Source organism: Micromesistius poutassou, assembly GCF_964030765.1.
Source record: "Micromesistius poutassou genome assembly, chromosome: 2".
NCBI lineage: Eukaryota > Metazoa > Chordata > Actinopteri > Gadiformes > Gadidae > Micromesistius > Micromesistius poutassou.
Window position 1 is genome coordinate 9,587,913 of NC_140272.1, and position 14,042 is coordinate 9,601,954.

Below are 14,042 nucleotides of genomic sequence, written 5' to 3' on the forward strand. Positions count from 1 at the left end.
GCACGGACCGCTCCTGTTGCCCGAGGGGGCGAGTGTTCTGGGCTCCGCGGCCCTCCTGGAGGGACTCTGCTCTGGAGAAGGGGCGCTTCTGACCCGCACCAGGATAGCTATGAGCTGTTGAGTCGACCGCCAGCAGCCCGACTGCCGTGCCGAGCGACCAAAAGCAGCCAGCCGAGCGACCAAAAGCAGCTACGTAGGTCGCGACGCACGTCGCTGGTCAGTCACGTAGGTCGCGACGCACGTCGCTGGTTAGTCACGGAGGTCGCGCCGCACGTCGTCGGTCAGTCACGGGGTTCGGCCCTACTGGGCTGTCTTTGAGGCTCCGGTTCTAAGGTTAGTGGGAGGGTATGTGGCTAGGGTTAGGGTTCTCTCTCGGTGTCGACATGGATCTTGTTAGAAGAGCGAGAGCGAGCAGGAGGAACATCATGTGGACACTCGGAGGAGTGACTTCCGTAGGAAACGGCCTGGAAGCAGAGGAGGAGTTAAAGAACGCAACAGAAGAAATGTGCAGACTTGATAACAAGTTAAAGAAAACCAAAACAAGGTAACTCGCAATAAATCCTCAATCTTTTGTTGAATGCACGAGTCTATAAACGCACCGACTGCATAATTCATAGGCATACTAAATATAGTGTGTTGTAAAATTTTTTAAAAAAGCTGAATTTGCAGAACTAGTGCACATTATCACGAGTTCACATCACATCCCAGTAACCTACACGAGTGGAATGAAAACGAGTTTTAAATAAATGATGATAGCCAGATATACATGTTGACACATACAGCCTTGTGTCATTTATAGAAAGGGTCATGTAATCGACTAATAGTAGCCTACTATACTGTAGACTGCCCTGCTTGCTTCGCAATCATGTTTACCAATACGTTTCTTTAGAATTGTTACAAAATCTGAAAAGGATATTACAGCCTTCTTTCAACATGTCCGTTTTCAACATGTGAAAGGAGAAGCCATAATATCGACCCATCAGCTGAAGTCCATCAGAGTTGCAGAGCAGCTACACTCAACACACAAGACATCCTATATCACTTAGTAGACAAGTAAGTAGACCATCATGTTATTTATTATAATGTTTGTTCACAATGAAACACATTTAAATAAGAATTTTGCAACATTGATCTGCGTGTGACCAATAATATGTAGGCCTACCTGATAAATAACGAAGGATCAAGCATGTTTGTTGAGGTATGCACAGTTGAAATAAAAAAGGGCAGATCATGCATCATTCCTTCAGCTAGGGCGGTCTTTATTTGAAAGTCCATTAAAGCTGCATATATATATATAAAATTTATTTATTAGGGCTGGGCAACGATTAAAAGTTTTAATCATGATTAATCGCATAGTATTGGTGAGTTAACTCGCGATTAATCACACTTTTAAAATTATATTTTAAATCTACTCCAATTGAAGTTAAATGAGATTATCAAATGGAATGACACATTATCTTCATACCAAATGTACTTAATAAGCAAAAACTAGACCAAAGTGAAGTTGAGGGAGTTTTATTGAACCCAGTGTGGGTTGAATATGAAACTCCTGGAACACCACCGATTTGGGAATTGTAAACAGGCAGTTAGTACAATTAGAACAATTGTAAACCAAGAGTTACTACAAGTGTAGCTAAATTCAAATAAGTAGCGCCACAGATTTGGGAATTGTGATCAGGCTCACTGGAATTGTAATTGAATGTAAAGTAAGTGGACCAAAAAAAAAAAAAATTCTAATATGAATGTTGACATTCTGTGGGCCAAACCTTTCAAAATCAAAGTAAAAAAAAAAGAATGTTAATGCATAAATTTGTATTAATCGCGTTAAAATAAGATTGCGTTAACGCGTAATTAACGCGTTAACTTGCCCAGCCCTAATATATATCCATGGTTGTGTTTTAGGAGAAGGTGGGACCCACCTCCTCCCCGAGCGTCATGTCTCGGTACCTGAGGCACTTCACTGCTGTGGGGGATGAGAAGACAGAACCAGGAACTTGGGAACAGTTGGAGGAGGCTAGTGAGGAAGTGAGCCCCCCCGGAGGCCAGCCTCCCCCCCACCCAAACTTCAGGGCGGCCCTTCAACGGCTCTACTGCTCTACCCGGTATCAGGTACGGCATTTTAAATGTGGAACAACCATCTGCATACCAGACGACCCGTAGACGCCTGTTATGATGAGCCTCTCTGCCCGGAGAGAGGTGGGAATGGGACCGGAACAGACCTCATTATATATTGGCCCCACAACAGATGACCCGCTGGGTTTGATCAATGCTGATATTAGGATATTAAAGTGATGGACAAAAGGATCTGAAAATACAAAATAACCACAACGTTTAGAGGGATATATCCACTGCACACCTAAGATAATTGCTATGTCTTCATCACAAAGTTAGTAGCATAACCTTTAGCTACATCAGTGTGGAGCGTGTGTGGTTGATGGCTGGTTAGGCCACCTGGAGTCAGGCTGATAAGACTGAGGCTGGGTGAGGCTGCTTGAACCAGCCATTGACCACACATACTCCAGTGCGTGTGCAGGGGCATAGCACCAAATTCTGGGCCCTATATACAAGAAGTCCTGATGCCGCCGCCCCCCCCCCCCCCCCCCCCCCCAGCAGGCTAGCAGGCAGCTAGGATGATATAGCCATTATGTAATGCAATGACGCCTGCGGCATTGTCTTCCTTCCCTGTCTTTCTTCACCTTTCTCTTCTGAGAGCCAGACTTCAATTTATTTAACTGTGGCTGTGACATATTGCCACATGACATTTAGTTATGTTATTAAACTATTTGAACAACAATTTAAAAATACAAAAAAAAAAACTTATTTTTTTTTCAAATTTCCCATGGACCCCCCTCTGCCTTGGGCCCCCCCAAGCCTGTCCCCCTTACACAGTCCGTCGGCCCTAGCATGTGGATTCCTGTGTGCAGGGCAAACTTGGCATTTAGCAGGGTGAAAACAACAAGCTGATCATGAGAACAAGCTGTGATCAAACTGGTGCATCATTGTTTTTTGGCTTTCTGTTTGATTACCTGCAAATGGCAGGAGACATGCACTTGTCATCAGCTATTTGTTGTACATGCTATGAGCATGACTTGCTTTACACATTTTGTCTTCAGGTGGTGGTTGTGTGTTTGGTAGTCTTGGATGCCATATTTGTTATGGGCGAGGTGCTGATAGATCTGGCCATCATAAAACTGGAACATGATCATGTTTTGCCTGAGGTAAGAATGCACAAACTGAAATTTTGTGAACAGATAACCAGCCAGTTGTAAAGACTAAAAAGCCTATATCTTGGATCTTGACATAACTTACCGACTTTCTCCACAGGTGTTCCACTACCTGAGTCTGGCGCTGCTGACGTTCTTCATGGTGGAGCTGGTTGGCAAGCTCTACGCTTACAGGCTGGAGTTCTTCCAGCACAAGTTTGAGGTGTTTGACGGCGTGGTGGTGGTGGTGTCGTTTGTCCTGGACATTGTCTTCGTGGCTCACGAGGATGTTTTAGACGGGGTGGGCTTCCTCATTCTCCTACGGTTGTGGCGCGTGGCCAGGATCATTAATGGTGAGAAAACAAAGAGATCCTACCAGAAGATCCTTTCAGCTTTATTGTCTGGCAGATAAAAAAGATTTGGACCGTATCGAACATTAAACCATATATACATTTCATTCAGGACAAAACCAAAAAATGACAGAATGACATGAGACCTCCACCATGTGTCTGTGTACAGCAGGCCTCACACTAACGTGTGAAGCTCTTTTCCAGGAATCCTGGTCTCCCTGAAGACCCGTGCTGACCATCAACTTCATAAACTAAAGGAGAGTTACGATCATCTGGTCCAAAGATCTACTGAGCTGCAGGAACGCAGTGATAAGATGGTGCGTCCTTTTGAACAAATTCAACTATCTCATTAGCCTTTAAACAGTGCAATACTAAAGACTACTCTCCTCCCTTTTTCCCCAGGAGCAAGAGAACAACAGACTCTGTGCCCTTCTGAGACAACATGGCATAGAATTTGAATTCTAGTTTTTCAAACCTTATGAAGAAGTTATTCATTTGATCTGCATTTCTAGATGTATTCAACATTTAGAACTTCTCTTTTCACTGTCAATCAATATAGCTCAGCTGATATCTTTGACTGATAAGGCATAAAGTCCTGACAATGTACAACAATGTAACAGATTTCCTACTGAGACTCCTCCTACGCTGAACCGAACCAAACTCCTTGCATCACGTGAAAGGAAAAAAGAATTCAAAAGGCAGTTTAGCGTCAATGGTGGGTGGAGCTTGGAACCCTGGCTCTGAAGGGGCTGAAACGGAGACAAAGCTCACTGAACTGGTGACCGTGACGGATTTACTTCCTCCAAAGAGCAAGGCCTGGGGGGGGGGGGGGAGAAATGAGGAAGGCACAAGTTAGAGGCAATTTAGAGGCAATTGGTTATTGTTGTCTTGATTGATTGTGTTTGAGCTTTTTTTGCCAGGGTGATTCTGTGTTTGTACTAAATGCTATTGCTTTGTTTGTTATATTACAAATGACCCTGGACATCCAGGGATGAATGCTATCCTCGATTTGTCATTATTTCACGCAGAGCTTCACTACAACCAAATAAAAAAACTGATCATTCTCACCATGTTGCTGGAGTTGCTGTGTATGAACTCTTTAACGTTCACAATTCGGGCTTGAGCGTTCTCCAGGGATCCATATTTGGTCCATTGAATTTCTAGGTGATGAGACAGTGGGATGGTGCAGCTCTGAGCTCCCTGCACAGATACACATGGAAACAGACATGAGGCGGCAGACACGGTTTCACAAGGAACACTTGAGATACATTAGTAAATGTATTTCTGGTAAAGGGTCAATAGTGGTTCTTTGTTTTGGTTTTTAAGGCAATTCAAAACACATAGTAATTGGTTTTCCATGAACAATGCTCTAGAAATGTAATTCAAGTGATATACAACATCAATTCATAATTTACTGTGTTATTTAATGGTTATCAAGGTGTGCATAATGCATCAGAAAATGGAATTTCCTACAAACTTTCCCTCATGGTCATGTGGTGGCGACGATGCGCATTGAAGGTGTTTTGAACTTGAAAGAAGTTCAAATACACAAGACAGCAGGGGGGGCAAGGATACAGGCCACACCCCTACAGCCCTGAGTCTTTAGACCACACCCCTACAGCCCTGAGTCTTTAGACCACACCCCTAGAGCCCTGAGTCTTTAGACCACACCCCTAGAGCCCTGAGTCTTTAGACCACACCCCTAGAGCCCTGAGTCTTTAGACCACACCCCTAGAGCCCTGAGTCTTTAGACCACACCCCTACAGCCCTGAGTCTTTAGACCACACCCCTAGAGCCCTGAGTCTTTAGACCACACCCCTAGAGCCCTGAGTCTTTAGACCACACCCCTAGAGCCCTGAGTCTTTACGGCGGCAACACACCGCGCCGAAAATCGGGCGTCGGGTAGTCTTGAGAGGTCGGTGATATGAGTCTCTTTGGTGTGTACAGTGAGGTCAGCCGTCGATAAGGTCGTCTGCATTCTTTTCAGCCGATTCACAGTGAAAACGCAGACAATGGCGACACACTCTCTCAACGCATTGTTTGGCATCATTTTGATAGTTAATATTGAATTCTTTGACAATGTGGACAAACGAAATCGAGGAACAATTCATCAGCATGGTGGAGGATAGACCGTCGCTGTTCGCGGTTGAGAGAGCTGAGAGAGGTCCTGGTATTTCCGGTTTTCATTCTTTTTTGGACCACAATACAGATTAGCGCCGCCTGCTGTTTTGGAGACATTACATCTCGCGCATGCGCAGAATGTTCGGCGTCGTCTGTAGTCCTCTAGTGCCGCTTTTCCACCAACAGTACCAGCTCAACTCGCCACGACTTAGCGCGGCACGACTTGGTTTGGTTCCAGGCACGTTGCGTTTCCATCTAAAAAAGTACCTCTTCAACGTGGGCGGGTCATAGAAAGGAACCTCGACCCGCCCACGTTGAAGAGGTTGTTTTCTACGACCCGCCCACGTTGAAGAGGTACTTTTTTAGATGGAACCGCGACGTGCCTGGAACCAAACCAAGTTGTGCCGCGAGTTGAGCTGGTACTGTCGGTGGAAAAGGGGCATAGGTGTGTATTTCACACTTTTTTGACCGAGTCGGTGAGATTAATAGCCCGACTCCATTTTCTGGCGACGATTGGGCACTTGTCTTGGTGTGTGGCCACCTTTAGACCACACCACTACAGCCCTGAGTCTTTAGATCACACCCCTCACACATTATGCACATATACATATATATACACATATTATAACCCTATGGGTTATTTAAGGTTTTTACATCCGGTTATCATCACTTTGGTTTATAGGTTGTCATTATATAATGTATGTGATTATTGAAGCATGTTTTCTGTGTTACTCTAATTATTATCTGGCCTTATAATACATAGGGTTATTTTTATTATTGTACTAATATTCCAATAGACCTGCAGGTAAAGAGTGAGTAATCTCAGGCTTTGACAATACATGGCTGATGATGGCCAATGTGAAGAATCCAACAGCTTGTTGATTGTTTAAACGCTTACCGCTATTTCAGGGAAACTGAAACATAATTTACTATTTTTCAAAGAAGGTGACTATTCTCACCCCAGACATGAAGACGGTTTCCAGGGGCACCCAGTCAAGTGAACCATCCAGAGTGGGTGTTCCAAAAGCAGCCACAAACTGCATCTTGGCTGAGCCTCTCAAGACTTCCAGGAGCATGTTAGAAACCAGTGAGCAGTTGGCTCCCTCCTCCAAACTAGGCAGAGAAGACATGTGAACGTCAATCCATGGTGGTCCTATTGCCGCGTGAGAACCACAGGTAAAAGGGGATGATGGCCATACTTTAGCGTGCAGCCAGACACCATGGCCTGGGCGAACAGCACGGGGGAGCGGGCGTGGGCCCCGCGCAGACAGTCCTGCTCCCGGCCCCCCTGCAATATCGACAGGAACCCTCTGGTGTCGCTGCTCTGGACCAGCCCTGTGGAGATCTGTTAAGGCTCTCCGACGTTGTGCTCCACAAAGTATGATGTACTAGAACATTTCCAATACAATTAGATATATACACATGCACACACACATATCATTATGGGATACTGTTTGTAAATGAATTTCTTGTTTTTTTTATGGGTATCATAGTAAGGCTGTAACATAGGAAAAGGTCTAAATGATAAATGCTTCCAGTATATCATAATATGATATAATAAGATGCACTGGACACCAGTAAAGGATATTCTGCTGTTCTTGTCCCAGATATTACTGGGAGCCCAGTCACATAACCAGGGTTCCCACTGCGTTGGACTGTCCCATCTTGGTCGTCTTCGTCCTACAGGGGGGTTCCTTTACATTATTTAAAGTTCCAAGCTCGGACTTCCTGCTATACAATTGGTCCTGATGGAATAAAGGCTAGCATTGATGTGTCATTGGACTCCACACCAGGTCAATGTGAGCGTGACTATCTCACGTCAGTCTGACCCGGCCGTGGGCCTTGGGCTTACCATTCTACCTTTGTAGAATGGTACTACCAACTGCCATTACATAAAGCAGTTGTGAGTAAGATTAGATGTGTAATGACAACACGGCCTGCATATCCCATCCCATTCATACTTTTTAGTTCAATTCATTTTGCTTCATAGACTCAGTTCAGCACCTGGACAAAGGTAATCCCATACTGCAGTTCCAGTGAGAGTGTGGTTCCGCTCACAGGCCCCAGCACCAGAGCGGTGGAGACGTTCACTATTTCTCCTGCAGGGTTGTACTTCACAACCATAGCAACCTGGTGGACCAAACAGCACGTTTCATTCATCATTATATACATATCTACATGTACATATATCCTTACAGACGGACCCGCTGCCCCACGGGGAGACAGAGGGTGGGGTTATATACAGAGGGTGGGGTTATAGACAGACAGAGGGTGGGGTTATATACAAACAGAGGGTGGGGTTATATACAGAGGGTGGGGTTATAGACAGACAGAGGGTGGGGTTATATACAAACAGAGGGTGGGGTTATATACAGAGGGTGGGGTTATAGACAGACAGAGGGTGGGGTTATATACAAACAGAGGGTCAGGTTATAGACAGACAGAGGGTGGGGTTATAGACAGACAGAGGGTGGGGTTATATACAAACAGAGGGTCAGGTTATAGACAGACAGAGGGTGGGGTTATAGACAGACAGAGGGTGGGGTTATAGACAGAGGGTGGGGTTATAGAGAGAGGGTGGGGTTATATACAAACAGAGGGTCAGGTTATAGACAGACAGAGGGTGGGGTTATATACAAACAGAGGGTCGGGTTATAGACAGACAGAGGGTGGGGTTATAGAGAGACAGAGGGTGGGGTTATAGAGAGACAGAGGGTGGGGTTATAGAGAGAGGGTGGGGTTATAGACAGACAGAGGGTGGGGTTATAGAGAGAGGGTCAGGTTATAGACAGACAGAGGGTGGGGTTATATACAAACAGAGGGTCGGGTTATAGACAGACAGAGGGTGGGGTTATAGACAGACAGAGGGTGAGGTTATAGACAGACAGAGGGTGAGGTTATAGACAGACAGGGGGTGGGGTTATATACAGACAGAGGGTGGGGTTATAGACAGACAGAGGGTGGGGTTATAGACAGACAGAGGGTGGGGTTATAGACAGACAGAGGGTGGGGTTATAGACAGACAGAGGGTGGGGTTATAGACAGACAGAGGGTGGGGTTATAGACAGACAGAGGGTGGGGTTACTGTATATACAGACAGATGGTGGGGTTATAGACAGACAGAGGGTGGGTTAATATACTTGTGCTAAGAGACTGACCTGCTGCACCACGTTGAGACAGAGGGTGGGGTTGACCAGGGTGGGCTCAAGGGTCATGGCAGTGCTGAGCTCCACAGGGGACAGAGTGTCCTCCAAAGACTTGAGGCTGGCTGACGTCAGGACCACGGCAACAATCTCAAAACAAGGCCACATATAGCTCAGTATAGATGGATTCTACAGTCGCAGGCAGATGTATTATTTAAGGGAAGGTGCAGCTCCCGTTGGTGTGGCAGGTGTTCTTCACCTCTACACTGTACACTGTGCAACCTTTTGGGTGGATTGTTGAACTAATACTTTGTTATTTTACTGCTAAATAACATTCCTACTGGGCAAGCCTGCCTCACTGTATATTATGGTGCTATGGTGCTAAGAGGAAATGACCTATTACTTACTGTAGCATTTTCATTCTTCCCCTGAACAAAAAAAAAGAATCATGAATGAATGTCAAATACGTCAAGATTTCAATGCCACATGAAATATGCATTTGTCGTTTTGGGATTAGTTAATGAAAAGGATTTAGTGGTGGATGATATTATCGGATGAGAAGCAGACATGTCTGTTGAATGGATGGACCACCCCTTACAATTGTAATTGTATGTTGTATGTCCTGGCAATTAATGTACGCACTTATTGTACATTGTAAGTCCTTGCATTTAAAAATAGTACTTAGCATTGTGTAGCATCTTATCCTAGCTATCTTTGTAGTATACGGGGCATGGGTTAACCTAGCCTAGTGCTTGGCACTTGGTTCTATGAACATCCTTACTGTACCGACAGCGATATATTGTTTCTCTTTCTTGACAAATTCTAAGTTGCTTTGGATAAAAGCGTCTGCTAAATGCCCTAAATGCAAGTGTAATATATGGACATGGCAACAGTTTAACAGCTTTTCTCAAGTTCGCTTAAATGGATTGTGTGTGCTGAATAATTTTTAGGTGAAAAAAAAAGAGGTGAAGGCCTGTGTAGGTGTACATAAGACAGAGTGAGGAATTACAGAGAGGAGGTGGAGGCCTGTGTAGGAGTGCATAAGACAGAGTGAGGAATTACAGAGAGGAGGTGGAGGCCTGTGTAGGAGTGCATAAGACAGAGTGAGGACTTACAGAGAGGATGCGTAGGCCTGTGTAGGTGTTCATGTGGAGGGCCTGTAGCTTTGTGCAGTCTCTCTCCACCACCATGCTGATGGTACAGCGACTGACCTGCTGCTTCAGGAAAGCTGAGGAGAAGAACACATGCCACCCGGATATGACTTACACCTCCTTAAAACAGCCACACTCCTCAATGTAGTATGGGACGGAAAAACATTAACTATACACTTGTAAATTAAGAATTGTGAAAAGTAAATGATAAGGCTGTTGTTTTGATTGCCTATAACAACCCTGGATTCTGATTGGTGGATACATTTGTGGATTTTTTTCTCCATAGTCGTGGAAAAATTGTGCAAAAACATTAGTGTCTCCACAGCAGTCCGTATCCATATGATGGGATCGATAAATTGGCGAATGCAGATCCGCAACTCGCACGACACGGCAACATGCATTTGTAGATATATATTCACAGACATGAAAATGATTTGCTGTACACAAATCTTAACTCCATGATTATCTTTATGATTCATAAATCATAAACTCTTCAAGTGCAGAGTTTGTGTTTTCACATCACAAAACATTATTTAAATTTGGGATGTTTTAAATACGTAATAAGTAATATTGTCACTAAATTCACTCCCTCCTGCTAGACACAAGGCTCCCAAAAGGATGCCCTCCAAGATTATGGACTTATATCTTATAAGGGATATACAAGCAAGTTAGTTAAATAGTGAAAGCAACATTTCATACCCATTTCTAGTCTTATCCATTGTTTGGGCCCAGAGTAAAGACCATATGGAGATACCTACCAGCAGGATTTGTATCCAAGCAATTTGTATTAACAGCAGCAGCAGGAAACTGCAGGATTCTCCTCTCTCCATTCTCTCTCCAAGTTTCTATAATGGCACCATACTACAAAAAACACAGAATTTAAAATCTGAAATATAATAAATCAAATCAGCAATTTTTTTGTAATTCACAGCCTAAATAAAGCCCCACCTGGTAACCAGGGGAGACGGGGGAGACGGGGGAGATGGGGGAGACGAGGTCACTCCCCGAGCTAGAGGGGCGGTCCTCAAACGCCTCGAAGATGGAATCAAAGTTCCTGTCCGTTGGAACATCAGGCAGGGAGTAGGACAGACTCTCAACATCTAGAGGAAGAACAAGCCACAACAAAGGCAGGGTTTGCCATTGAACTGAAATACAAAGAGTGCATCAACTAGTGGAGCAGTTTGATGATGTCAGTGATCTCGGTTCATAACTTGATGTTTCCAACCATGAGCAAAGTTTAATATAGGCCTGAATGTTGCAAAGTGTTTATATTACTACATGGTCAATCATAATGCTTTGATAATATATTACACAATCAATTAAAATTTAACCACAAATATAAATATATCTTTCCCGGAAAGAATAATACCACGGCGGGAAAGAATTGCAAAAACTAGTAAGAAGTTCGGAAGTAACAGGAAGCTGCATCCTAGTTGGGCTCCGTATTGCCTGTGCTTATTGCTGTACAAAGTATGTGTCCTTAGAGTACCACACACACACACACACACACAAAAGAGTATGGGTAGTTTGGTGGACTTACTGTTCTGTGAGTGAATACAGAAGATGTCAGTGTTAACATACTTCTGGATGAAGGTATCCTGTGTGGAGAAGCCCTCTCCAGTCTTCCCTAAAGAATAGTGCACAACGTCGCGCTGGCATAGCAGCTGATTACCACTGTAGAGACAGAAAGATAATGGTAAGGTACGGGCCAGCAGAGCACAGACTAATGATGGACTGAAGGAGGTTATTTAGGAGGGGCCCAAGGGGCCCTAGGGCCTGTAAAATAGTGATGTGAAGGAGGTCATAGAGGGAGGAGGGGCCCAAGGGGCCCTAGGGCCTGTAGACTAGTGATGGACTGAAGGAGGTTATAGAGGAAGTATTTAGAGAACAAGAATAGCGGGAATCTGACAAATTTATTGAATCATTCAAATCCAGTCATCAAGTCATCTAAAGTCCTCCGTGGCCCCAGTGCTCAGACACCTTGACTCAGTACAGGGGGAGACTAGACTGAGTACAGGAGGAGACTAGACTCAGTACAGGAGGAAACTAGACTCAGTACAGGGGAGACTAGACTCAGTACAGACTAGACTCAGTACAGGGGAGGAGAATACTCAGTACAGACTAGACTCAGTACAGGGGTTGACTAGACTCAGTACAGGGGAGACTAGACTCAGTACAAGGGGAGACTAGACTTAGTACAGACTAGACTCAGTACAGGGGAGATTCAGTACAGACTAGACTCAGTACAGGGGGAGACTCAGGCTGGCTTTACACGACAACGATCTGAACACAAACCGCAAAAGTGGCGTTGCATTCCCACTTTTCATTCTGCGTTTAGACGAGCGTCTTTGGGTGGAAATCTGCGTGCATACGGTGACACAAAAGTGTGTGAAATTCGACATGTTTGTTGTGGTTTGCCTGTACTGCACATGGATGTGACATAAACGTGTACGGGACGAGAGCCAGCGTGAGCAGCTCAGAGCACACTTTTGCGTTGTTAACCTTTTAGACGGAAACGCAATGGTGGAGCATTTTTAAGATTTCCACTCTGGAGGGTGGGTTCATTTTTTTGTGTTTTTAAGCCCTGAAAACGCTGTTGCCGTCTAAACAAAAGGAACATCTGATAAAATATTTTGTCGGTTTCACCTGGGAGTGTTGTCGTGTAAAGCCAGCCTCAGTACAAACTAGACTCAGTACAGACTAGACTCAGTACAGGGGGAGACTAGACTCAGTACAGGGGGAGACTAGACTCAGTACAGGGGGAGACTAGACTCAGTACAGGGGGAGACTAGACTCAGTACAGGGGGAGACTAGACTCAGTACAGGGGGAGACTAGGCTCAGTACAGGGGGAGACTAGACTCAGTACAGGGGGAGACTAGACTCAGTACAGGGGGAGACTAGGCTCAGTACAGGGGGAGACTAGACTCAGTACAGGGGGAGACTAGACTCAGTACAGGGGGAGACTAGACTCAGTACAGGGGGAGACTAGACTCAGTACAGGGGAGACTTGCCTGACGGTGCTGACGGAGCAGTGGGTGAAGAGCGCTGCCTCCCCGCCGCACTGCGGGTCACAGCAGCAGTTCAGGTCACATGCGTCCCTCTGCTCATCACACGGACACAGCCTGCCAACTAACACACATGTTAGTGAGAACAGCCTGCCAACTGACACACATGTTAGTGAGAACAGCCGGCCAACTGACACACATGTTAGTGAGAACAGCCGGCCAACTGACACACAATGTTAGTGAGAACAGCCTGCCAACTGACCACATGTTAGAGAGAACAGCCGGCCAACTGACCAAACATGTTAGGGAGAACAGCCTGCCAACAGACATGTTCGGGAGAACAGCCTGACAACTGACCCCATGTTAGTGAGAACAGCCTGCCAACTGACACACATGTTAGGGAGAACAGTCTGCCAACTGACACACATGTTAGGGAGAACAGTCTGCCAACTGACACACATGTTAGGGAGAACAGTCTGCCAACTGACACACATGTTAGAGAGAACAGTCTGCCAACTGACATGCTAAGGAGAACAGCCTGCCAACTAACATGCTAAGGAGAATAGCCTGCCAACTGAGCACACATGTTAGTGAGAACAGCCTGCCAACTGACCACACACGTTAGTATAAATAATGTACAACAAGAACACTATCTTTACCTTGGGGAACCCCGGTAGGAAGGAAACGACCAGCTCTATTGAAGCGGGTTAGTGAGTGAATCTTTACTAAAGGAGACGACCAGCTCTATTGAAGCGGGTTAGTGAGTCTATCTTTACCTTGGGGGACCCCGGTAGGAAGCCGTACGGACAGCGGGAGAGGCTCGGGGACTGTTAGTGGGACATCGGTCCCTGGAGGTGAGACATCGGTCCCCGGAGGTTGGGTCATGTACCCGGGGGTTGACGTGGTTTCTGAAAGCTCGTACTGTGTCGTTGATGAATTGACAAGTTCTTCTGTTAAATTCCCGTCTTGGTTCAACTCGACACTGGAATTGTAACTTGAAGAATTCCCATCGATGGAAGCGGCAGCGTTTGATAGAATAATAATAAGTAGGCCTAATATGGACTTCAT

The 14,042-nt window shown here is 45.3% G+C and overlaps 2 protein-coding genes across 3 annotated transcripts; one reads left to right on the forward strand and one right to left on the reverse strand.

The window, feature by feature from the left end:
- The first annotated feature begins 417 nt into the window (after positions 1 to 417).
- hvcn1 (hydrogen voltage-gated channel 1) lies at positions 418 to 4,091 on the forward strand. Of its 2 annotated transcripts, none has more exons than XM_084463553.1 (7): positions 418 to 544; positions 958 to 1,053; positions 1,903 to 2,109; positions 3,114 to 3,218; positions 3,325 to 3,556; positions 3,758 to 3,870; positions 3,956 to 4,091. In XM_084463553.1, the coding sequence occupies exons 3-7, from the start codon at positions 1,936 to 1,938 to the stop codon at positions 4,016 to 4,018; spliced, it is 687 nt and encodes a 228-aa protein (XP_084319679.1). In that variant the 5' UTR covers positions 418 to 544; positions 958 to 1,053; positions 1,903 to 1,935; the 3' UTR covers positions 4,019 to 4,091. The 2 variants fall into 2 exon arrangements, with proteins under 2 accessions (XP_084319679.1, XP_084319680.1); XM_084463554.1 differs by having other exon boundaries at positions 432 to 544; positions 961 to 1,053.
- A 131-nt stretch (positions 4,092 to 4,222) lies between these two features.
- Positions 4,223 to 14,042, reverse strand: tctn1 (tectonic family member 1; the record flags this gene model as incomplete). The annotated part of the gene is made up of 14 exons (XM_084464749.1): positions 4,223 to 4,369; positions 4,622 to 4,753; positions 6,634 to 6,787; positions 6,874 to 7,009; positions 7,243 to 7,354; positions 7,679 to 7,804; positions 8,833 to 8,967; positions 9,225 to 9,245; positions 9,933 to 10,045; positions 10,727 to 10,829; positions 10,917 to 11,068; positions 11,509 to 11,642; positions 12,981 to 13,098; positions 13,751 to 14,042. 14 exons carry the CDS (start codon positions 14,040 to 14,042, stop codon positions 4,223 to 4,225), a joined length of 1,875 nt encoding a protein of 624 aa, XP_084320875.1.